Source organism: Sycon ciliatum, chromosome 6 (genome assembly GCF_964019385.1).
Source record: "Sycon ciliatum chromosome 6, ocSycCili1.1, whole genome shotgun sequence".
In the NCBI taxonomy this organism is placed as follows: domain Eukaryota; kingdom Metazoa; phylum Porifera; class Calcarea; order Leucosolenida; family Sycettidae; genus Sycon; species Sycon ciliatum.
Window position 1 is genome coordinate 10710513 of NC_088648.1, and position 22500 is coordinate 10733012.

The window sequence follows — 22500 nt, forward strand, 5'->3', positions numbered from 1 at the left end:
TTCGTTCGGTTTGTCACATTCGAATATTCTTTAAGTCACATTTGAGTATTCGTTACGTCGCTTCGAATGCAGTGCATGTATATACAAGCACGCCGAACACAATACAGTGCAGTGCGTACAGCCTGCCTGTGACTTTGTACTCCATGTTTTCTCATGTATGTGCATACTGGACTGCCAGTGTTGCACATAACATGTATGAACTTCGAAGTAGCCTTATGTGGCAGTGCATGTTATGTGACACTACCATTTGTCATACCTAATAATAATGACAATATCCATCAAATGACTGAGAGGAGGGCATGTGATGGCATCTCTGTTACCAAAAGAAATTAAAGAATATTCGTACGTTCGTTCGATAAGCCAAAGAATATTCGGTTACTAGGTTTTGACATTCGTTTCACCACTAGTGTGAACTATAACAAGGTTTATCTAATGCTAGTTTTGAACTAGTATTAGGTTATATAATACCATAGTATTTTCTTCTACCATGCGTTAGGATAAAGTTCTCCGTTTTTTCATACTTGTAAGTCCTAGCCTGAGTCCTAGCGGAGTGTTCTGACTTGCGAGTGGAAAGAAACGTACTGTGAAGTTTATCAAACTCTCTAGATAGTGTTGAGCAGGCTCACATGTAGAGACTAGGTCGTGCTGGCGTTTGTTACGCTGACTGTGGTGTCTTGTTTAACTTTTTTCTGCTGTTCTGTCTCCGCTTGTGCAGTGCTAGTGTGGGCTGTGTACTACCTGTCACGCAATAAGAATGTCCAGGACAAGGTGGCTGCAGAGGTTCGGGAGGTTCTCGGTGACTCGGGAGCGCCCACCCCAAGCAACATTAGCAAACTTAGGTATGGTGTCGGTGTTGATGTTGTTGGTGCTTGGTGTCGGTGTCGCTGTGAAACACTGCCCAGCCAAAAGTGCCTAGGATTTATTCCTGCCGGCAACTCCACAGGTCATGTTGTGGGGACGGCTGCACAGTTTCAGACCCCTAGCACCATGAAGTGTCTTCCACTTTAGGGGACTGCTCTCGCTGGATTCCTAGCGTCACACCACCGCTGCGAAGTACCGCGATTGCACACCACCACCTGAGCTACTTCGTCAGGCCCGCCGGTGGGTTAATACCGGACCAACTTTGTAGCTACCAACGCATATTTACTGCCTACGTCCCCTTCCATATTATACAGAAACTGTATGAAAGACTATGGTACGACCGGACCAATTGAAAACTGCTTCCGGCGGTCCTGTTCGTGATCGTATTGGATGTGAGCATGTTACGCGAGTCCTGTGTGTAGATCATACCATGCCATACAGTGTACACCCATAGTTACCCATAGTTTCACGATCAGCAGCAAAGCCGTTCTCTCTTCAGTTTCCAGTGGTAGTGAGGCCTAGACAAACAGTGAGCTGGTGCAGGGCCAATGCATGTGTGACCCCACAGTACACTCAGGTTCTTACAGCGTATGAACTTAGCTGTACTAGGCCGTACGGGTTTCCTTTCCCCGGCTGTAAATCAATGTGGGGCACTCTGGTAGTAATTGCTACATCCTGCTTTACTGGTACATGCAGTAGGATTTGGCGGCTATGTCGTATCCTGTTATGTGCGGCATTAGCCCATGTTCCGCTACTTACAGATGGCATACTTCCACTCGAGGAGAAGGGATGCTCCCAGCTCAGTAGTGCAGAACTTTGATACAAGTTGTCTCGCAAGGATATTCGATCTCTTTTTGAACGTACAATGTATGGTTTAATGTGAATGCCTGCACGCTTGGGAGTCCTGAAAACTAGTTTTGTCCATCTTCTTATATATAAGGTATCTGTTAAACATGCTCCTGGGTCTGTAGTTCTCAATCTGTGGCCGGTACTGTTATGTCCTCTGTGCACTCATCAGCGCAGCACAGGGAAATGACACTGAAACCATATTCCCGTAGTTCTGTCCTGTGATCTTAGCTTCGATCATATTTTGTTTAGTGCTTCTTGTACTACATGATCCTTGAGATTGTAGTTCTCTGTTGTGTTCTTTCCTGATTTTCATGGCTATTTCTTCCCTGCAGGTACACCAAGCAAGTAGTGGATGAGACGCTACGCTGCTCTGTCTTGTCTCCACTTGCTGCCCGCTACTTTGACGCGGACACGGAGCTTGGTGGCTACGAAATTCCTGCAAAGGTCAGCTCCACATTGCTCTATCTAAAACTGAGGATGGCTCACTAATGTAGACTTCCATTAAGAACTCGAAAGGCCCTCCTGACTTGATGGCTATTTTCCTCTAGCTCCGTCCGCTCTGTTCCTTGCACCAGTAGTCTGGCTTGTTCTTGAATTTCTGTTTTCTCCAGTCATTTTGCTTTCACCCTGTCCCTTTGAGCACCCCAGAGAAGAATAAGTTGCTTCTCCTCGAAAGCCAGAAGTTCACGTCTTTAGTTTACAATGGGGGGGGGGGATTATGGTTGCCATTGGTTGGGCTCTGTGAAGAACACATCTAGGTTCTCAGTCTTGGGTACAAGCACACGCAGACTGGTTTGTCATTGTTTACAAGAGATCATGTTGACGATGTTTTCCTTGGCCACTGAGTCAGTGACTGATTCTAGAGCACCGGTACGTGTGTCATTTGTTTTGTTCGCATTGAAGTGTCTAGGCCGTTTGCCTGTTCAGATGGCCATGCCAAGAGCTCCTGCTGATCATGTTTCGTTTGCCACAACTGAACGTCGCAGTACTTACTGCGTGTTGCTAGTGTGCGTGCGAAAGCCCATGTCCACAACTGGTTGCTTAGCAGTGGTAATCGGCCGACATGTCTGCAACTTAATTCTGTGGTTCAGATCAATGCTATGACTAACTGCTTGCTGCATTCTGTCACTTGTGCATGGATGTGTGCTTTCTCTTGTGCAGGTACCTGTTATTGCTGCAATCGGTGTTGTTCTGCAAGACGTAACCATTTGGCCACAGCCAGAACGGTATGTTTCTACAGTTTACTTGGACATCATTAGCATGGTTAGACCCTGTGTTGTGGGTGGGTGGGTGGACAGGGAGGTGTAACACAAGACCACGCAGAATTAGTGTGTTGCTTCGGGTCAATTCACTTCGCTGCAGTAGATTCAGTCAGCCAGGTTTTCTTCTTTCTGCAGTCAGTCGTGTGAAGCTTGGCATGCATGCATGCATGCCAAGCTTCACATGATTTGACCTCTGTATTGTTCCACGGTGGACCCAGAACTACCAGGGTCCCATCAGCTCAAGTTCTCCACTGTGCAGGCCAACAAATCTGAAGAGCTTGCATCTGCCATCGAGCAGTGAGGCAATAGAGCCATGATTCTACCCTCTTTTGTACTTGCATGACTAGAAAAAGTTTCAATTCTCTCATTGAAAAATATGTTCAGTCGGTTGACCTGGAGCACAGGACTGGGTGGCTTGATTAGTATTCTTTCTCCAGATTTGTACATGCTCAAACAGTTGTGCTATGTGGTTTTCACCATCAGGCATTCCAATCACAGGTGGAATCCTGATAATTCGAACCTCGAAATGCCAGGAAAAAAACTTCTAATTAGCCGGACATTCTAATTATCCAAACATGAACCCACAACACAATTATGTATATCAAAATGCTCTCATGGTCACGCAGAGTTGCGCTATGGACCTTAGACACAGATTTCACGGATACTGAACTGACCGGCACAGCCTGCTCATACAAACTGAACTGACTAGTACAGTGTACAGTGAACTTCGAATTACACTTTGCTAACTTCGAATTATCAGCACAAATCCCACACATTTTCTATGTAAGTGGAATCCGTGGAACTTCGAATTAGCCGGACATGTCTGGTTCGAGGTTCGAACTATCAGAAAAAAATTATGTGGGAATCATATTGACAGAAATCGGTCCTGGAAAAACTTCTAATTAAGCGGTATGTTCGAATTAAGCCATATTCGAATTATCAGGATTCCACCTGTACTGAATTAGCGAATAGCCATGTCCATTTGCCCTACGTCCAACATGTTTCCATAATCCGTACCAGACCCTGTGATTTGAAAATAGGTGGCGAGTGATCTATTGCTCTCCTCGCCTGTGTCAGGCGAGCTATAGGAGAGTGATCCAAAAATTCTCATTCCAACAACACAGCACATTATTGATATCAGTTTTTTTCGAGAAAAAATTCTGGATGCATCAGTGACTAGTGCAACTCACCTCGAAATGAATCGTCGATGGCTGTCTTCAAATTGTTCGCAGTCGCATCGCCGTAACCGTCTACATTCATCAGGGCTAGGGTGAAGAAAACCGGCTCGCCTTCCTTTACAACACGAACAAGCGCGAGTTCCTTCTCGCTTCTGGTTTTGCGGGCCTGCGATCCATCGCTCAACACAGAAAATGCAGTTCATGAAGAGATGATACTTGCGATCTTCTTCTGCATAGTGGCAGAACACAAACGGACGAATTATCTTGCCTTATGCGATGAGTCACAGTCCTTGATGAGCTTCACCCCGTTTGCTTTCTGAATTTCCACCGCGGGCACAGTTCCTGCGCACGGATCGATGAGTGCACTTGACACCATAGACTCATAGTAGAGTTGTGCTGCACTCCGAAAAGCGTACATGCGCATGCATGCAAAGCCAAAAATAGTTTCAGGCGCGCGACAAAAAGTGCACCTTCCAAGAAAATAAGGTGCGCGATGGCGAGTGAGAGCGATCGCTCGCCTCAAATTACAGGGTCTGCCGTACATACCAGTAGATGGTGTCATGAAAATGTGTACTTCGAAGTAGATTGTATTGAAGTGCAATGGCTTGGCGCAGGATAGATCACATTCCTCTTCATCTTCTCTTTTTTTCCGTGTTTCCTTGACTGGTGGTGAGATTTTTCCTGTTGTTCACACTCTCCTTCATATTCTTCCTCTCCGTGTTTGGGTGGGTGCCTGTGTGTTTGTGCGTGTGTCTTGATAGGTTTGATCCAGAGCGGTTTAGCCCGGAGGCCATCAAGAAGCGCTCGCCGCGCTCCTGCGAAACGTTTGGTCTCGCTGGACGACGATGCCCGGGATTCCAATACGCCAACACCCAGGCAGTAATCATTCTCAGTTTGCTGTGCCGACAGGTCTGCTTCAGCCCTGTGTCCGATAAGAAGATAGCAGTGAGTCGGGGTATCATATCTCGGCCCACTGACGACGTGGAGGTGACACTGAAGAAACGCTAAATCGAAAACAAAGACCGGCAGACTTGCTTTGCTCCTCGGCTAATCGTCCATGACCCAGCCGAGACTTGGCCAGCACTACTTCCAGCACTACGTCTTGATACAGAACAGTTGATCACAAGCCAGCCAACACACTGTCAACTGTCGACCTAAGGCTAAGAGTGCCCGATTGGTGTACTGCGTCTGTTACTATGATGACGCTAGTGACTGTGGCTACTCTGGCTTTGTGATCTCTAGCAATGGGCAGCGTGACACTGATGACAATCTATGAGTTGAGTACCCCGGTGGTGCTTGCTAGTGTAAATCGAAGTTCTGGGCAGCTTGGCATAGCACACGGCTCAGCAAGCTCTACTGAGTACTGATATCATAGTGATACAGTACTCTTCCTGTATGAGCCGGTGCAGACTTCTGCAAATTGTACTTCGAAGTACAGTTATTCCATCAGGAGGCGCTTTGTTGTGGCAGCTTCCTGTCTCTCCACTGCCAATCCTAGCTGCGTTCCAAACTCTTGTCATGCATTGTATCCTTTTTTTACTTACTCTGCTGCAGACTCTTACTCACTTCCAGGACTCTTTTTATTTTATTTTATTGTCACTGCGCTAACATCAGTCGTTGTCTCCTGCTACACATTTACATTTTTTGTCTTGAATTGCGAACTACCTGATTGCTAGTATTACTCAATCTGCGGACAGAATTACTAGTATTATGTATTGAGGCTCAATAGTGGTAGCGGCTTTAAGCTTTGGTGATACACGTTATCAGCTGACAGATCACCGGTATCACGATGATGAGCAGGTAGTCGAGTGTTGCTAGGGGCCTGTAGTATGGCATATCATGTCACTGAAGGGTAGGGGCGGGTTGTGTACTCAGCTTGGCCGTATGCGTGATGATGGGCCCTGGGCTGCAGCAAGACCCCCCCCCCCCCCTTACTTCCGAGGGGTATGCCGACGATTGTACATACATGTAACTCCTGGTGGCTTTTTGATGGTTTGGGGGAGTTTGATCTCTTTTTTTTTGCTGGAGTCAACATGAACCGATGGGAAGGGGGGGGGGGGGGGCTCTGCGTACAACTCTACCGGTCACCACCTTCCGAGCTGACCCGAGTCATCCACGGACAGTTTGGAACAGTCCACGCATACCGGTATCCAGCAAAATAACCTCCCTACAATATAGATCAGATTTTTCTCGTTTGCAACTCCCTCAAAATAATGGATACGTCCTTGACTCTGGCTTGAAATTTGACCATTTTGGGTACTTTGTAGCAGTACATGTAGATCAGCCTGGTGTACCGTATTTGCCTAATTGGGGAGGCCTCGAGCACCCCGAGGGGGACTGGATCATGGAGGAGGGCAAAATGACATCAAAAAATAATGACATCAAAAGTGCAATGTCCAATAATTATTTGCATGATTGATGCATTAATTTTGTTTCTATGGAAATGCCGTCGATATGGCGGGAAAATCTGCAATGCAGGCGCCTACATGCACTTTGTTACTTTTGTACACGTTCAGCTAGCTAGCTCAGCATAGCAAATCAGAAATTCGTATTGTAATGAAATCGTTTTGTCTGAACATTTGCTTTGGAAGTCAAGTAACATTAGTTCATCTTCTATCGAGAGTCCTGGCCTGCCCAGGCTGTGAAGCGACGAGAGTTACTATGTGATTTGTAACAGTGCAGTGGTACCATTTCTTGGATAATGGCGAGCAAAAGAAAACACGCTCCTGATGATAACAATGGGGCGAAAGTGGCTCGCGTGAAAACGGAGTCCAAATTCGTCGATGGCTCTATTCTGAAGTTGAAAGTTCGAGATTTTCTGTAAGCAAGATCCATTGGTTCATGTCTCTGGGAATCTTCGAGAGAGAAAGAGACAGCGTAGTCAGCACCAATTGTTTTTCTGCTTTCTCTGGTTTGTTACGATATGCAATTTCCCAGAACATACTCAGAATGTGTGTATGACTTTGGGCCTGGCCTGAACGTTCTGCTTGGACCTAATGGTGAGTGAAGCGTGCTCTGTTTCAGCATGCAATGATCAGCTCTGATGCTGACTTGTTCCTGATCATGAAAGCTGTGTGTGAGGCGCACGTTGATCGTGTAGGGTCACTTTCTCTGAATTAGCATGGTAGAGAATGCATTTCTTGGTGCTGAAGAGATACCTTTGGGCATTCTTATTAGTTTATTCATGATTCTGATAGTCGTATTGGATTCAAAGTTATAATTACATGCACATGGAATAGAGGTTACCATAAGCGATTGAAGTCAGGGTGGTGAGTCAGCGGAACCCGCTTGTGTGTGCTCCGTATGCAGCGTGAGCTGCTAGTGCATCACTGTGCCGTGACTTTGCCAAAGGATCTCAGCTGATGATGTAATGGCACAACGCACAACCTCTATGGCTCAGTATTCCTATAGGCTTACTGTAGGTCTAGTAGTAGGTTTTTCATTTTGACCCGACAAGACCATACGACGCTTGCAGATCACAGCACGAACAGTTCACCAGCCACACTCCACGAAAGCAAGTACAGGTCTACTCTCCATATAACGTAATCTCTGGGACCACGCAAACATTATGTTATATCGAGAGTTATGTTATGTAGAAAACCGTGTGTAAAATACAAGATGCACCTCAAAATGAAGGGTATTACAAGGCGGGTTCAACCGTGCAAAATTATACTTTCAAGTATACACACTGTACCACCATCGACATCAGATACCATCAATGCCGCAGAATATATGCACATAGGACTAAACTGGCTAGCTACGGCTACAGCTTGATTGTACCGCGCACGTGAATCTACGTTGTATCGAGAGTGTACACGTCGGCGACTGCGCCGTAGGGTGCGTTATGCCGAGGTTTACGTTATGTAGGACTAAACTGACCTAAACTGCCTTGCTACAGCTACCGCTTGATCGTACCGTGCACGTGAATTTATGTTGTATCGAGAGTGCGCACGTCGGGGACCGCCGTATAGCGTGTGTTATGTCGAGGTTTATGTTATGTAGGATTATGTTGTGTAGAACAAATTTTGTATGGGAGTGATGCTGTTTCGGCGCGGGATTTGATTTTTTTATGTACTAACGAGGTTTATGTACAAGTGAGAGTTGTTATATCGAGAGCAGACCTGTAGTAGTACTCCTGACAAGTCTTGTTTCGTTCCATAGAGATAATAACGGGGAACTCATCAGAGGAGAAGCAGTTGTTGAATGAAGGGGTTTAGCTGAATAATGCTATTTTATAGAAAAGATATTGGCACACTGAGGTGTAAACACTCAACTAACTCACATATGTGACATATCAACACAAAAGGAATAGTGCAGAATGGAGGTGTTCTGAACCCTACCAGACACAACTATCACAAGTGCTAAATCATTCACAATGAGAAGGAGAGGTACACAGGAATAGGTTGTGCTAGTTTACACGTCACAAATGGTACTGAGTTAGTGACAAAGATAGGTGAAAAGTAGACGCCAAGTGAAAGCCAACAAATCATCACGAACGTCTAACGTCACATCTGAAGATTGCTAGCGGCACAAGACAAATACTTCACAAACCTCGATAATTCAAATTCAGCCAGCGGTATAGTGAAAGGAAGGCTGCTGGGTGTGACATTGAACTGTGGGCTGCTGAGGCGACGTATCCATCCTGATCTTGACTGCAAGGTTGGCGTCTAACGCTAAAATCCGAGCAACAGATCAAATCCTTCCTCTGGTCAATGGCAGATTTCCTGGTCCAGGAGAAGTCATAATTCTTTGTGCCATCTTCAAGAGGTCCGTCAAATACAGTAGTAGTAGGTTTTTCATTTTGACCCGACGAGACCATACGACTGCTATTGACCAGAGGAAGGATTTGATCTGTTGCTCGGATTTTAGCGTTAGACGCCAACCTTGCAGTCAAGATCAGGATGGATACGTCGCCTCAGCAGCCCACAGTTCAATGTCACACCCAGCAGCCTTCCTTTCACTATACCGCTGGCTGAATTTGAATTATCGAGGTTTGTGAAGTATTTGTCTTGTGCCGCTAGCAATCTTCAGATGTGACGTTAGACGTTCGTGATGATTTGTTGGCTTTCACTTGGCGTCTACTTTTCACCTATCTTTGTCACTAACTCAGTACCATTTGTGACGTGTAAACTAGCGCAACCTATTCCTGTGTACCTCTCCTTCTCATTGTGAATGATTTAGCACTTGTGATAGTTGTGTCTGGTAGGGTTCAGAACACCTCAGTGCGCCAATATCTTTTCTATAAAATAGCATTATTCAGCTAAACCCCTTCATTCAACAACTGCTTCTCCTCTGATGAGTTCCCCGTTATTATCTCTATGGAACGAAACAAGACTTGTCAGGAGTACTACTACTTGCTTTCGTGGAGTGTGGCTGGTGAACTGTTCGTGCTGTGATCTGCAAGAGTCGGATGGTCTCGTCGGGTCAAAATGAAAAACATACTACTACTGTATTTGACGGACCTATTGAAGATGGCACAAAGAATTACTGTAGGTCTACAAATTTTCGGCCCATTCAAATTTCGGCCTCCCAGGGCTAAAGCCCATTTCGGCCACATTAAATTTTCGGCCTGTACTGCTGCTGCCTGTATACACTGTCACACGAAACCTTGCTGAACAAAATTTCGGCCGCAACGAATTTTCGGCCTAACATAACCAGTCCGAAAATAGCCGAAAATAAACATGCGCCGAATATTTGTTGACTTTCGGTACAGAATATCAGGGCTGCAGCACCGGGATTTCAGGTGGTCCGGTCCACTGGGATACTTGACCGGAAAGAACACTATTGATGAAAGCCTCCGTTCTGCACAAATTGTTCAGGCCAACTTTGTTGAAATGAGCGGCCTGACTGGGTGCTACGGCCCTGAGTCTGTTAGATAAATTGTAGATTTGTCGTTGTTTCCCTACAGTAAAGTGGCGCGCCCAAAAACGTTGTTTCCAAGGTGTTAGTCTGGGACATTCTTATTTATTTTTCAGCAATCTGGCTGCGTTCTTGTAGCACGTTCTCGGAAACGGTTTGTGCTGGATCACATGTATCCCAAAAGCTGCTGGAAGACCAACTCCGTCGTTCTTAGCGTAGGCTGTGGTGTTCTTAGCCTTTCAGGCTGGAAGGTCTTCAGCTCTACAGTCTTCGGCGCGTGACTACTGTCGGCTTTAAGGGGTCTCATGTGATTGCATAGTCCAGCCACAGACCTTCTGTCATGTGATTGCATAGTCCAGCCACAGACCTTGTGTCATGTGATTGCATAGTCCAGCCACAGACCTTGTGTCATGTGATTGCATAGTCCAGCCACAGACCTTGTGTCATGTGATTGCATAGTCCAGCCACAGACCTTGTGTCATGTGATTGCATAGTCCAGCCACGGGCCTTGTGTCATGTGATTGCATAGTCCAGCCACAGACCTTGTGTCATGTGATTGCATAGTCCAGCCACAGACCTTGTGCACAAAGTCTAACTATTACGGTAAAACCTGGTTTAAGCGACCACCCCACGGTGCAAGCAAAAGCGGTCGTTAAAGCCAGGTGGTCTTTAGAAACAGGTCCCATACATTCGTGGCATGTCGGATTGTGTACATACTTGTGCATGTTTGTACTTCCATGATTGTACTCATATTGACAGGTGCAGAGCATAGAATACTTTCGTGCAGGCAAAGCACACCTCACTGGAGCACATGCAACGTATCCTGCACTGTCACCTTGGTCACTTGTCACTTCTGTTGACTGCATGCGTTTGCTTCAGAGCGCACTTCAACCCTGTTGCAGTCAAACCTGTCCGCTATTTTCACACTTTTCGTTACTTTTGGTCGCTGTGTGCAGGTCCAATATGGCACTTGGTACACTAAAAGTCGGTTGCTGGTCGCGCAAGGCAGGTGGTCTCTGTATCCGGTGCAGTTTCTGTGTAGAACTGTCCGTGCATGGTAAAACGGTCGTTGAAAGTTGGTTGCTAAAACGAGAGGTCGCTTTAAATACACTAGGTTTTACTGTAGTATGAACGAATGTGAGTTCCTCCGTTTTTCCACGCCAATCGTCTTTGTGCCGTTGCGTGTGATGGTGTTTCTTTGCTCTGCAGGCACGGGGAAGTCGTCAGTCGTGTGTGCTCTGTGTCTGGGTCTGGCCGGAGCACAAAACCTGCTTGGCCGAGCGAGAGAGGTACGTGAGATGTGAACTCAATGCGAGTTTTTGAGAGTTTTTGAAAGTTTTAGTGACTGTGCCATCACCTACATTTTGACTGTTTGTAGTAGTGCACCTTGCCTTGTACAGTTAGTTACCAGTGCCCGGCCCTGCTACTCCAAAGGGGAAGAGGTGCTTTTGTATATTTTGTATTGCATTGTTTATTTACGGATTCTCCAGAGGTAAATGTATACCTATCATGGGAGTCTCTCCAAACCAATAGCGTAATGAAAAATAGACGGAATAAAACTCAAATAAAATCTGAGAATTTAAATCAAAGGGGAGGAAGAAAATCTATACTGTCGAGTATTACGATCATTAGAGCACTTATGATGAGACATGTATATTGGCCGTGCAAAGCACCGTGCCCAGCGTCCACATCGAGTTGCCAGTTCCCTACGCTCCTCCACTTGGTGCCGCGTGCCCCACTGGCCGCTGTGGTTTCCGGTGCCCGCCAAAGACGTGAAGCGCTGATCACAGTGATTGCTGTGGTTACAGCAACACTGCCTGGTCTGGCAATATGCATTCGGTCATGCACACACATACACGCGCGCACACGTACACACACACACGCGCGCGCACACACACATACACACGCACCCGGGCATAGCACACGCATGCACCGTGCCCAGCGTCCACATCGAGTTGCCAGTTCTCTACGCTCCTCCACTTGGTGCCGCGTGCCCCACTGGCCGCTGTGGTTTCCGGTGCACACACATACACGCGCGCACACGTACACACACACACACACACACGCGCGCACACACACATACACACGCACCCGGGCATAGCACACGCATGCACCGTGCCCAGCGTCCACATCGAGCGAGTTGCAGTTGCCAGTTCTCTACGCTCCTCCACTTGGTGCCGCGTGCCCCACTGGCCGCTGTGGTTTCCGGTGCCCGCCAAAGACGTGAAGCGCTGATCACAGTGATTGCTGTGGTTACAGCAACACTGCCTGGTCTGGCAATATGCATTCGGTCATGCACACACATACACGCGCGCACACGTACACACACACACACACACGCGCGCACACACACATACACACGCACCCGGGCATAGCACACGCATGAAACCTTGCAGAAGGCCACTTTTCCATTGTAGCAGAGTATTGTAAATGCACTAGGATACTTGACTGCGCAGGCTGGGTGCCAGTAACAGCTAGCCACTTTAGTGGTTTGACTTTTGATTTGCGGGAGGATTGTCGAGCAAGTGTGTACTGCATGATTTCACCACCATCTGTGTTGTGGTGATGGGACCAGAGTATTCCTTAGCTTGTGCTGTAGCGTTCAGTGGTAACAATGGCTCTCAGAATGTGAACTAAGATTGTTATATATTCTTGCTTGCCTTGCTGCTGCTGCTTTTGCTACCGCCATTGTTGGGATGATGCTGTTGTGTGTGGGAACCTAGATTGGTGATTTTGTTCGTCATGGGCAAGAAGAAGCCTGGATTCAGGTTGATGTGTAAGTCAGTAATGTGTTGTGCTCTGTGATAAGTTTTGTGATTTGCACCGGAATACTTGTATGCGTGTCAAATAGCCACCAGGCATCTCACTGTTTGACTAGATTGCAGCCGAAAATATAGAATTGAATAGTGGAGGACACTAAGGTGAGGTAGTATCTTGAAAGTGTATTCTTGGTGTGCTTGTGTTCTGTGTTCGCGTCCGTGTGCTTGTGTGCATGTGCGCTGCACACATGTGCCCGCGTGCACACGTGTGTGTGTGTGTGTGTGTGTGTGTGTGTGTGTGTGTGTGTGTGTGTGTGTGTGCGTGTGCACCCGCCACCGAAGACAGAAACACTAGCTGTGTGTAGAACGGTCCCCTTTCACCTCAATTACTCTCCTTGTTTCTTTTTCCTTTCTCGCTGTTGTCTCCCGCTTCTGGGAGCGACGTGGCCATTTTGTGGCAGTTGTACATAGTAGTAGTAGTGTGTGTGTGTGTGTGTGTGTGTGTGTGTGTGTGTGTGTGTGTGCGCGTGTGTGTATATGCATACACGACCATGTTTGTACACTATAGGTTCCGTCAGCAGGGGAACATCAGGTTTGAGCGTCATATCAAGCGGGAAAACAACATCTCTCACTGGAAGATTAACCGTCAGCCGGCCACTCTGAAAAAGGTTTGTTTTGTACTCTTACTAGCATATATTATACACTTGTTGTCCTTGGTGTTGGTTCAAGTGCGACATAGTGCTTTGCTAGGCAGCATGCTGAAAATTAACCGGTCACTGGAGAGCAAATAGGCTGGCAAGTACCGTTGATTCTCCCCTCACACGCACACACACACACACGCCCCCCCCCCCCCCCCCCCCACCACACACACACACTATACGATACGCACCCACCACACACGCACACACAGACCATGTTGCTTTCGAGCTCGTTTTATAGCGCGGACACATAATCAGATTTTAGGCTGTCCTAGTGGCAAACACTACATTGTGTCCCTGGTGGATGGTCGGCGGGTTGAATGCCCTGACTACAATGCTGTGCCCTGGCTACACTGCTGTGCCCTGACTACAATGCTGTGCCCTGACTGCAATGCTGTGCCCTGACTACAATGCTGTGCCCTGACTGCAATGCTGTGCCCTGACTGCAATGCTGTGCCCTGACTACAATGCTGTGCCCTGACTACAATGCTGTGCCCTGACTACACTGCTGTGCCCTGACTACAATGCTGTGCCCTGCATGCTATGAAGAAGAAGAGTACAGCAAACCTGTCAAGGTGACCACTCGGAGATAAGGCGACCACCTGTCCCAGAAGACCACTGCAACCAACCAGGACCAAGGGATGATTTTTCCAGTCAAATGACCCTGGATAAGGAGACCACCTGGTAGCAGAGACCCGATTTTGAAGGTCCCTTGAGCGGTCGTCTTAGGCTGGTTTCACTGTAGTTGTAGAGCAGGGGCATTGTGCTACTGTTCTAGTATTGTGGAATTATAGTGTTTATTTGTGTTTTGGTTGTCTTGTTGCTGTGCTTAGGTGCAAGAAGCCGTAGCTCAGCTGCATATCCAGCTTGACAATCTTTGCCAATTCCTGCCGCAGGTACTGTGTTTTTGTGTGTTAGAGTGTGTCCCTGCATGTATGTGTTGGGGTGTGGGTGCGAGTGGGTCTGGTCTTTTTCTTCGGCACTCCTTGCAACTATCATACCAGCGCTTTGGCCGAGTGGTTGTGGGCTTGCCTGCGAATCACAAGGTCCCGAGTTCGAGACCCGCGCTGGGAGCAGGGAGCGTGTACTGTGCTAGCAAATGCGGTGATGCATGCGTGAACCACTTTACATGCAGTGAACTGCGCCGACACCCACGGTCAACTGGGTACTCACTACTCGGAGTGAGGGTAACATGGATGCAGCTAATGAGGTTAGCCCCCTTGTCGGGCATTGGTTGTGAGACTTACCACCTCACCCTCGCCGTTAGGCGCTGCATCTGCCATCCTGGTAGCACAGGCATGGTGGTGGCCTGGCACATGCGAAACTTCCTAAGCTGGTTGTGTTTCTCAACGCAATTGTATAGCCGGTGGTAACGCGGACGTGCAAACTTTACTTACTTTTTTACTCCTTGGAACTATCAGAGTGTGTGTGTGTGTGTGGGGGGGGGGGGGGGGAGGAGGCGTGCGTGCGTGTGTGTCTGTGTGTGTGATCATATTCCATTGTGACGTTGCTTTGTTGATGCTGAAAAACAAGTGTAGCAGGTATGTGTTCTTCTCACTGGCTTGTAGAGAGAGAGAAATGACACAGGTCTACTGGCTCTAGAAGTTTGCACATGTTCATGCATGTGTCTTGTCATAATCCTCACCTACACCAACTGGTGTTGATGGGTCTTTCTCTGCTTCTTATCTGACAGGACCGAGTTGTTGATTTTGCTCGACTGTCACCACCAGAGCTCCTGAAGGCGACGGAAAAAGCGGTAAGACCTCTTCCGAAGCATGTTTTGCTGGCACTCTGGGAATTTTCTTGCTTCATGCGAACATACTGTCTCACCGACAAACAATGCCACTAATTGTTCACTTGAAAATATTGCAAAGGGCGAGTTTATCACATCTCACTTGAAAATATACGCCTGAAAGAACCCATCTTCGTTTTGTTTCTCGGTCCCTTGCTCGGCTCTATCTGTGATACTAATGTCACGTACTAGTTTTCGCCCAAGAGGCAACTTATTGCCTCGCTCCCGGATCCTTTCCAGCCATTATGCTGCAGCGATGAACCAGTGGGCCAGCTGTTTGAAGATCAGCTCAGATTGTGTTGCGAGTGCTGTGTCTTGACTGTCATTTGTAGACAGCAAACCATTTGACAATGGTGTGTTTGTAAGTGTCCAGGTTTTTTGGGGGGGGGGGGGGGGGGGGATCTGTCTGGCTTTGTGTCACCGCACCGAGGAAGGTTTGGCTGGTGTCACTACGCCCCACGCACAAGATATGGCTTATCGTGTCAGTTGTGTTGATACAGGAGGAATGTATTCATTGGACAGTTTGCTACTCTAAAACTCTAGGCTGGATGAATGTATTGGACCTGGAGAGCACTATAAGTGATGCTCTTCAGGCACAATCTTGGATGAATGTATTGCCTTTTTTTGTCATGATGCAAGCTTATTGTTTTTGTGCATTGTGTGTGTGTGTGTGTGTTTGTGTGTGTGTGTGTGTGTGTGTGTGTGTTCGTGCGTGCGTGTGTGTGTCGTGTGCGGTGTGCGCTTTTTGTTGTGCTATCTCACCTGCAAGCACAGGTCGGAGATGCGTCGATGTTCAATAATCATGAGCAGCTGATCGAGTTGAGGAAACGGGAGAAAGACCTACAGGTAAGGCGGTGCTAGCATGCAGGCCCTGAGCTTGACTTGTGTGATATTGTCCCCTCCTACATTTATATTATTATCAGCTTTTTCACGTTGACATCACCAAGCAAACTTGGCTAGTCTTCACTTCCTACATGTATGGACCTACCAAAGATCGTGCTTGATTGTTCCGACCCGGAACAGGATCATTTGGACCAGGTGTATTTGATTGGTCTGCGCTGGTTCTGGAGAGTTTAGAACAGGGGTGTTTGATTGGTCTGCGCTGGTTCTGGAGTGTTTAGAACAGGGAGGGGTGTTTGATCGGCCTGCATGGGCACTGGAGTGCTCAGAACATGTTCTGGCAGGTCAAGTGGCTAACATTGGCCCAACCAATAAACTGTGATTCGTTTGGGTTTGACTGCCATCTACGTACCCAGTTCACTGAGATGCTCATGCTAAGTGAACACACTGCATTCTGTGCCTGGCTGATCATCTGTCACATGATAATACCTCAGCAGCTTTGATCATATACCAGTTTTGGAGATGTCCTAGATAGGACATCCCGGAACCCAGCATGCATCTATGCTGTTCCCATAGTAATCGTGACACGTGACTCAAAACTTTGTGTCGCATGTGAGGAAGATGAACATGTCGCACTCAAAACAAGCGAGTCGAGATTCGTATCTTGGCTCTTGCCTTCACGAATTCTACTTTCTTCGTTTTGGAGTACGCCTGGACGAAGGAACTGGCAAGCGAATTGTTTTCGTCGCATTGAAAATTGCAAGTGCACAAGAGGATTGGCAAAGCAATTTGTGTTCGCACTTTCAGCAGAGCAGTAGCTGCTGCTGCGATGACGTTTTTACTTTCGCCATTGGTTTCAGGCAGCAGAAGGGTCTGGCTGGAAGCGATGGCGATACGTCCATGGCCACCACGCCCAATGGGGCATGTCTTCGGTTGATGTCCAAAAAGACCGTCCAGGGCCCAGTTCTAGCCAAGAACTGTCTTATCCAAGAAATCAAAAAACGCCAACAGCAAGCTATGACCAAATAATATCTTCCAGGCAGTAATTTACGGGCCTAGTGCTTGCTGCCTCGTCGAACGGCCCATGCGCAATGGGTATCATGATGATCACTTGAACTTCACGAGTCCTCTGCAGTTTGAATGATCGTTCTACGTTGAGTTTGAGCTGCAAGCCGAAATAATTTGTGGCAGAAGGTGGATTGCCGTTTCGTAGGCACAATGAGGCGGCTTGCAAGGCGCATGCAGGTATCATTGTTGTGCCTGTTTCTTCCTGGACACATTGGATCGACAGAGTGGACTCAGCTTTCCAAAGAGCCCAAGATCGTAAGAATCAGCGACTGGTGAGTGAAGTTATAAAATGTTCGATCCACCTGAGTGGATCCAGTGCTTCCGCGCACACAAGCACTGGGGAAATCAGGCAAGTTTTCGTGGCACATGCTGGGGGGTGAAAGGGCTAACGAGGAGACATCTGCCGTTAAAATAGAAAACGTTATACCGGAATCGATACGTATACTGTTGGTAGTGAGTGTTGAGAATGAGTGAGAATCGTTACCTTTGGTACGCTCAAACCGGTCAATTTTAGGAAATCGTTACCGGTGTACTTTTTTGCGGCTCGTTAGAATAATGGCTTTTACAGTAGACCATGGTTGTATGTGAATGCCATCTGATGTGTGCTGTTTGCCTCATTCCTGTCCAGGTGAAAGCCTGTCGGAACACTGAGGAACTGGACCGTCTTCGTCACCAGAACTCACTGCTGGACCGTGATGTGCAGAGGTATCAGGAACGGCAGCAGTTCATGCTTCAAGTGAGAGACTTGGAGAACAAACGGCCATGGGTGGTAAGTGTGATGGGATGTGCTTATATGATCATTGATAGCATTGGTTCAACTTTGGCAGCCAAGTACTCCTGTTGCTGCTGCTGCCTACGAGTGTTGTTATTACTGCAACTCTCTCTCTCTCTCTCTCTCTCTCTCTCTCTTCTCTCTCTCTCTCTCTCTCTCTCTCTCTCTCTCTCTCTCTCTCTCTCTCTCTCTCTCAGTTCTTTCCACTGAGAAGAATTGTCTTGTTTTCCATGGTGTGTCGGCCTTCAGGAGTACGAGGAAGTTCGGACAGAATTCTCCGAGGCTCGCCAACTTGTTAAAGATGCGAAAGGTCACTTGGATCAACTGCGACAGTTGCATGAACCCATGCGGATTAAACAGGAGAATGCAAAGAAGCGTGAGAAGCAGCTGCAAGTAGAAAGCAAGCAAGCGGTGAGGTGGTGTATGTGTATGTGTGCGCGTGTGGGTGAGTCTCTCCCTGCGCCTGGGTGTACATAGATCTGTGTGCATTGCATGTGATGTTGTTTGGTAACTCGTTGAAGGTGGTTTCACTTCAAAGCAGCAGGACTGTAATGTGCTCATGTACTTGCCCATGTACGTGCGTGTGAATGTGTCCTTTTTTCTTTTTGTGTACGTGCACTTGAATGTCGCTCTGCAGGAGAAGCTGGTGGAAGGTGCCAAGTCGAAGTGCATGAGAATATCGCAAGACCTGGAACAGCTGGACGAAGAGGTACAGTTTGTATTGGCATGCCATTTTCCTACCATGAATTGTACTTCTAGGCTGCTGATGGCATCTCTTCTGATGTATGGTTGTGGCTGAATGCTGCATGGTAATGCTGGGAGACATGACCAATGTGCCCAGTGCTGGAAGGATGGCCATGACATACGTCTGAGCTAGGCCCAGGTGTGCATCGTGTTTAATACCCTGTGTTGTTGGCTTTTTGCCAAGTTTTTGGTGTAAAGCAGCTGGCTGTGTGTTGTTTCGAGTTTGATGCTGAGCGCTGAGCGTGCATCAGCTCTGCATACGAGTACAGCTGCAGCTTGCGAGGCCTGTGCTGCGCCGTGCACGTGCTGTGTGCCATGAATGTGGTTGTTTCCTGAATTGATGTAATCGTGTGCCTGTGTGCTGTAGATGTCTGAACCAGCACAACGGCTTGATACTGCACGCAGACAAGAAGCAGATCGGCAGCAAAAGTCAGTCTTTCACTCACAACTCCTGCCATCTGTACTTGTTTCCTCGATATCACTTGGCCTCCTTGCAAGTGGGTGTGTGTGTGGGGGGGGGGGGGTGCGTGTTTGTGGGGGTGTTTGTGCGTGTGGTGCGCGCATGTGTGTGCGTGTGTCCAGGAGGTGGGGGGGGGGGGGGGGGGGGGATCTTTTTTTCTCCTCACCTGTGATATACGCTGTACTTACTGGTATTCACTTTGAAGTAAGTTAAACACAGCAGGCGTGTGTGCCTCTGTCTTCATGGTGTGCATGTGTGCCTCTGTCTGCATTGTGTGCATGTGTGCCTCTGTCTGCATTGTGTGCGTGTGTGCCTCTGTCTGCATTGTGTGCGTGTGTGCCTCTGTCTGCATTGTGTGCGTGTGTGTGCCTCTGTCTTCATTGTGTGCGTGTGTGTGCCTCTGTCTTCATTGTGTGCGTGTGTGCCTCTGTCTTCATTGTGTGCGTGTGTGCCGTGGTCTCTCAGGGTTACAACTGCTGAGCAACGGATTGAGCAGCTGCAAAAGGATATAGATGAAGTTGTGTCACCGAAGCAGCTGAAGGTACATCTACATGTGTTTAGCTGTGGCTATGTGACTGCTTGAGCTAGGCAGTCCATCCGGGAACGACCACCTGTGTGCCGGTGTGCCTGTGTGATGGGGAAAATGTTTGATCTTCGTGTATCTGAAGTGGACAACATCGGAACTAATGTCATGTCACCGCCTTTCTCTTCTGCTGCGCCGTGGTGTGTGTGTGTATGTGTGTGTGTGTGCGCGAATGTGTGTGCTTATGTGTTTGACACGAAGCCACAACTGCATGAGGCCACTGCTCGTTTACGCGATGTCAACACCAGAGTGATGCGCCTCCAGCAGCAGCAGACCACTCTGAGACAGGAACAGGAGCCTCAAGCTCAGCAAATTGCAAGTAAGTGTGCAAGGCCATGCGCATGTGCCGTGTATGTCAGTGATGGTGCTCCTGCTGTTGGGCATCATGAACCCTTCAAGACCCCCACTGGCCTGCGCACCGGTTCATGGCTGTCTGGAATTCGACTGAGTTGGGTTCCGCCCATAGGGCCATGCCGTAGATCTGCTTTGTTCCCATTTGACAACGTGGGGCTTTCTGGAAGCTCTTGTTCTAGGCTATACAAAGAGCTCATGATCAGTACCACGGCTAGCATCGGACCAGTATCAGAGTATCATGATCCAGCCTTCTTCCTCAATATTCCTTGTCATGCTGCCATTTGCCATGTTTGGTTGATAACACTCTGACTCCAATGGGTTTTTTTTAAACATGATAAGTCGACGCTGCGGCATGCTGGCAGCAGCCATCCATCAATTGCATGGGCGAGCAGAGGGAAATTCCCAGCCCATGCTCTTTCTGAGGTACACAAAAGTTGTTCGATCGCGGCAAACATTACGAGTGGCATATCTTGGGATAATGACTTTGTAGACCTACAGAGGTCGGGTTTGTTCGAGTCGACAGCTGTGTTTTTCCGCTTCTGTCATGCATTATGCGTATACAGTAGTGGTGGTTGTGTTGTGAGCGCTGCTCTTGTTGTTTTAGAACCGCCAACCCACTGGGTGACTCGCACACCGTGAATATCAAAGTCAACATCTTTGCTTTCGTGTTGTGTTCACTCTGTTCTGCGTTCCTCACTGTCCGTTATACTTTTGATAGCTGTGGAGAAGGAACTTGGACGTCTGGAGGACGTCAGCAATCGCCGGTTCCAGCAGCTACGCCAAGCTGACCGGGACACGTTTAACGCCGTGCAGTGGCTGCGCAGTAATCAGGATCGCTTCAAGCAGCATGTCTTCGAGCCAGTCTTGCTTGTGGTAAGATCAAGTATATGCGCATACACCAGGGAGTCGCAGCTTCGGGAGAGTGGGCGTTATACTGGTCGGGCTTATATGGGTTTTTACGGTACTCGTATTTGAATGTAGGTACAGGCAGAATCTAGATAATTCAAATCCCAAGTTGGGGGGGGGGGGGACCTTCGGATTATCCGGAGCAGACTAATTACCCAAACACCCACAACAAACGTATGTCAAAATGCTTGCATTGGCACGCCATATTGAATCATGAGGATTCCACGTGTACAAAATGCTAGTATATGTACCATAAAAATCCCCCCCCCCCCCCACACACACACACACGAATACTGTGTCACTTGCCAGCTGAGTTTTCGGAGGGGGGGTTAGATTACGGCTGCCAAGTGGAGTACTTGTTATAAAAAAAAGCAGTGTTGCAACGAATAGCGAAATCACGAACGAGTATTCTAACGAATATGCACAGTACAAACGAACGGATATTCTACCCATGCCGACGAGCCCATTTCAGCACACTGTGCTTCCTTGTTTATTTTTTAGCTTTCTTACCTTTCTTTCTCATCATATACTTCAGCCAGCCACATAGAATATACACTGATCACTCTCACTTGGAAATTAAACTTGTGGAATAAATAAAATAAATAATGGCACGAGCAAGAAAGAAGAATAAACTGCTAGGATACCAAGGTAGGTACTAAGTGCAGAGCAATCATGGAGTCAAGAGTGAGCTGCAAGTTCGGAGACGTACGAACAGGATTGTGGCCCTCATTCCTCATCACTATCAACCGAGTCCGATGAAGTGGCACGTAAAGCATGGGATCCCCCCGGAAGCTACATTGCTGTGCTGGAAGTACCCAACTGGTTTTCTGCACTGGGCCAGCAGCTTGGAGATGGCAGGCATGTCAAGGGCATGTCTAATGGCAGCTTGGAGTCCAACGGCATGCACGGGCTACAGTGTGCAGGCCTGGCAAACACTTCTCCAGCTCGCGACCTGCAGCCACCATATTGGCTGCTTGGTCGCTGACGATACCAGTCAGCTGCTTGTTACGGAGTTGCTGTAAGAGTGCCTGAGTTTGCTGCACTACATGAATTGCTGTGTGATGCTCAGGAAAAGGTGGCGTGTCCAACACAACACAGCAGAGTTCCAGTCGGAGTCGATGAAGTGACCCGTGTACGTGGCATACAAAACACTCCTTGATGATGACCACATGTCAGTAGTGACGGCAATTCCGTCGATGCGATGCAAGACTTGAACCAGCAGTCCGTGCCGACGGCCAATGATCGCCATCATGTTCGTTCGACTCGGGACTTTATGCTCACGTTTGAGTAGTTTCGGGAGCTCGACAAACCCCGGATCGGTGATGATTGACGCGGGACGCGGGGAGTCAGTCACCCACTCGGCTAAACGGCTCGTAATATCCGCCTTCCTCTTCTCGGTAATCGTTTGGGACCCAAGAATTGGGACATCACAACGGAACTTTTTGCTGCAGTTTGCTGTTTCTGACTTGTCGATGGTGCTGCGCTGTGCAAGCGCTGCAAGTGCTCACGCATCGA

The 22500-nt window shown here is 47.9% G+C and overlaps 2 protein-coding genes across 2 annotated transcripts in view; both read left to right on the forward strand.

Moving 5' to 3' along the window:
• LOC135819354 (cytochrome P450 20A1-like) overlaps positions 1-6000 on the forward strand; it is a 12754-nt gene extending 6754 nt beyond the window's left edge. Inside the window, exons 9-12 of the mRNA XM_065332547.1 lie at positions 716-839; positions 2043-2154; positions 2872-2936; positions 4912-6000. Coding sequence (XP_065188619.1) covers positions 716-839; positions 2043-2154; positions 2872-2936; positions 4912-5158 — 548 coding nt within the window. The 3' untranslated portion in view covers positions 5159-6000. The remainder of the gene's footprint in view (positions 1-715; positions 840-2042; positions 2155-2871; positions 2937-4911) is intronic.
• A 695-nt stretch (positions 6001-6695) lies between these two features.
• The window catches only part of LOC135819355 (structural maintenance of chromosomes protein 5-like), a 34417-nt gene continuing 18612 nt past the window's right edge, over positions 6696-22500 (forward strand). Inside the window, exons 1-15 of the mRNA XM_065332548.1 lie at positions 6696-6970; positions 7088-7149; positions 11219-11298; positions 12733-12785; positions 13337-13436; positions 14300-14362; positions 15160-15222; positions 16033-16104; positions 17795-17935; positions 18188-18349; positions 18576-18647; positions 19050-19111; positions 19608-19683; positions 19927-20044; positions 20798-20952. Of these exons, the coding sequence (XP_065188620.1) occupies positions 6852-6970; positions 7088-7149; positions 11219-11298; positions 12733-12785; positions 13337-13436; positions 14300-14362; positions 15160-15222; positions 16033-16104; positions 17795-17935; positions 18188-18349; positions 18576-18647; positions 19050-19111; positions 19608-19683; positions 19927-20044; positions 20798-20952 (1398 nt within the window). The 5' untranslated portion in view covers positions 6696-6851. The remainder of the gene's footprint in view (positions 6971-7087; positions 7150-11218; positions 11299-12732; positions 12786-13336; positions 13437-14299; positions 14363-15159; positions 15223-16032; positions 16105-17794; positions 17936-18187; positions 18350-18575; positions 18648-19049; positions 19112-19607; positions 19684-19926; positions 20045-20797; positions 20953-22500) is intronic.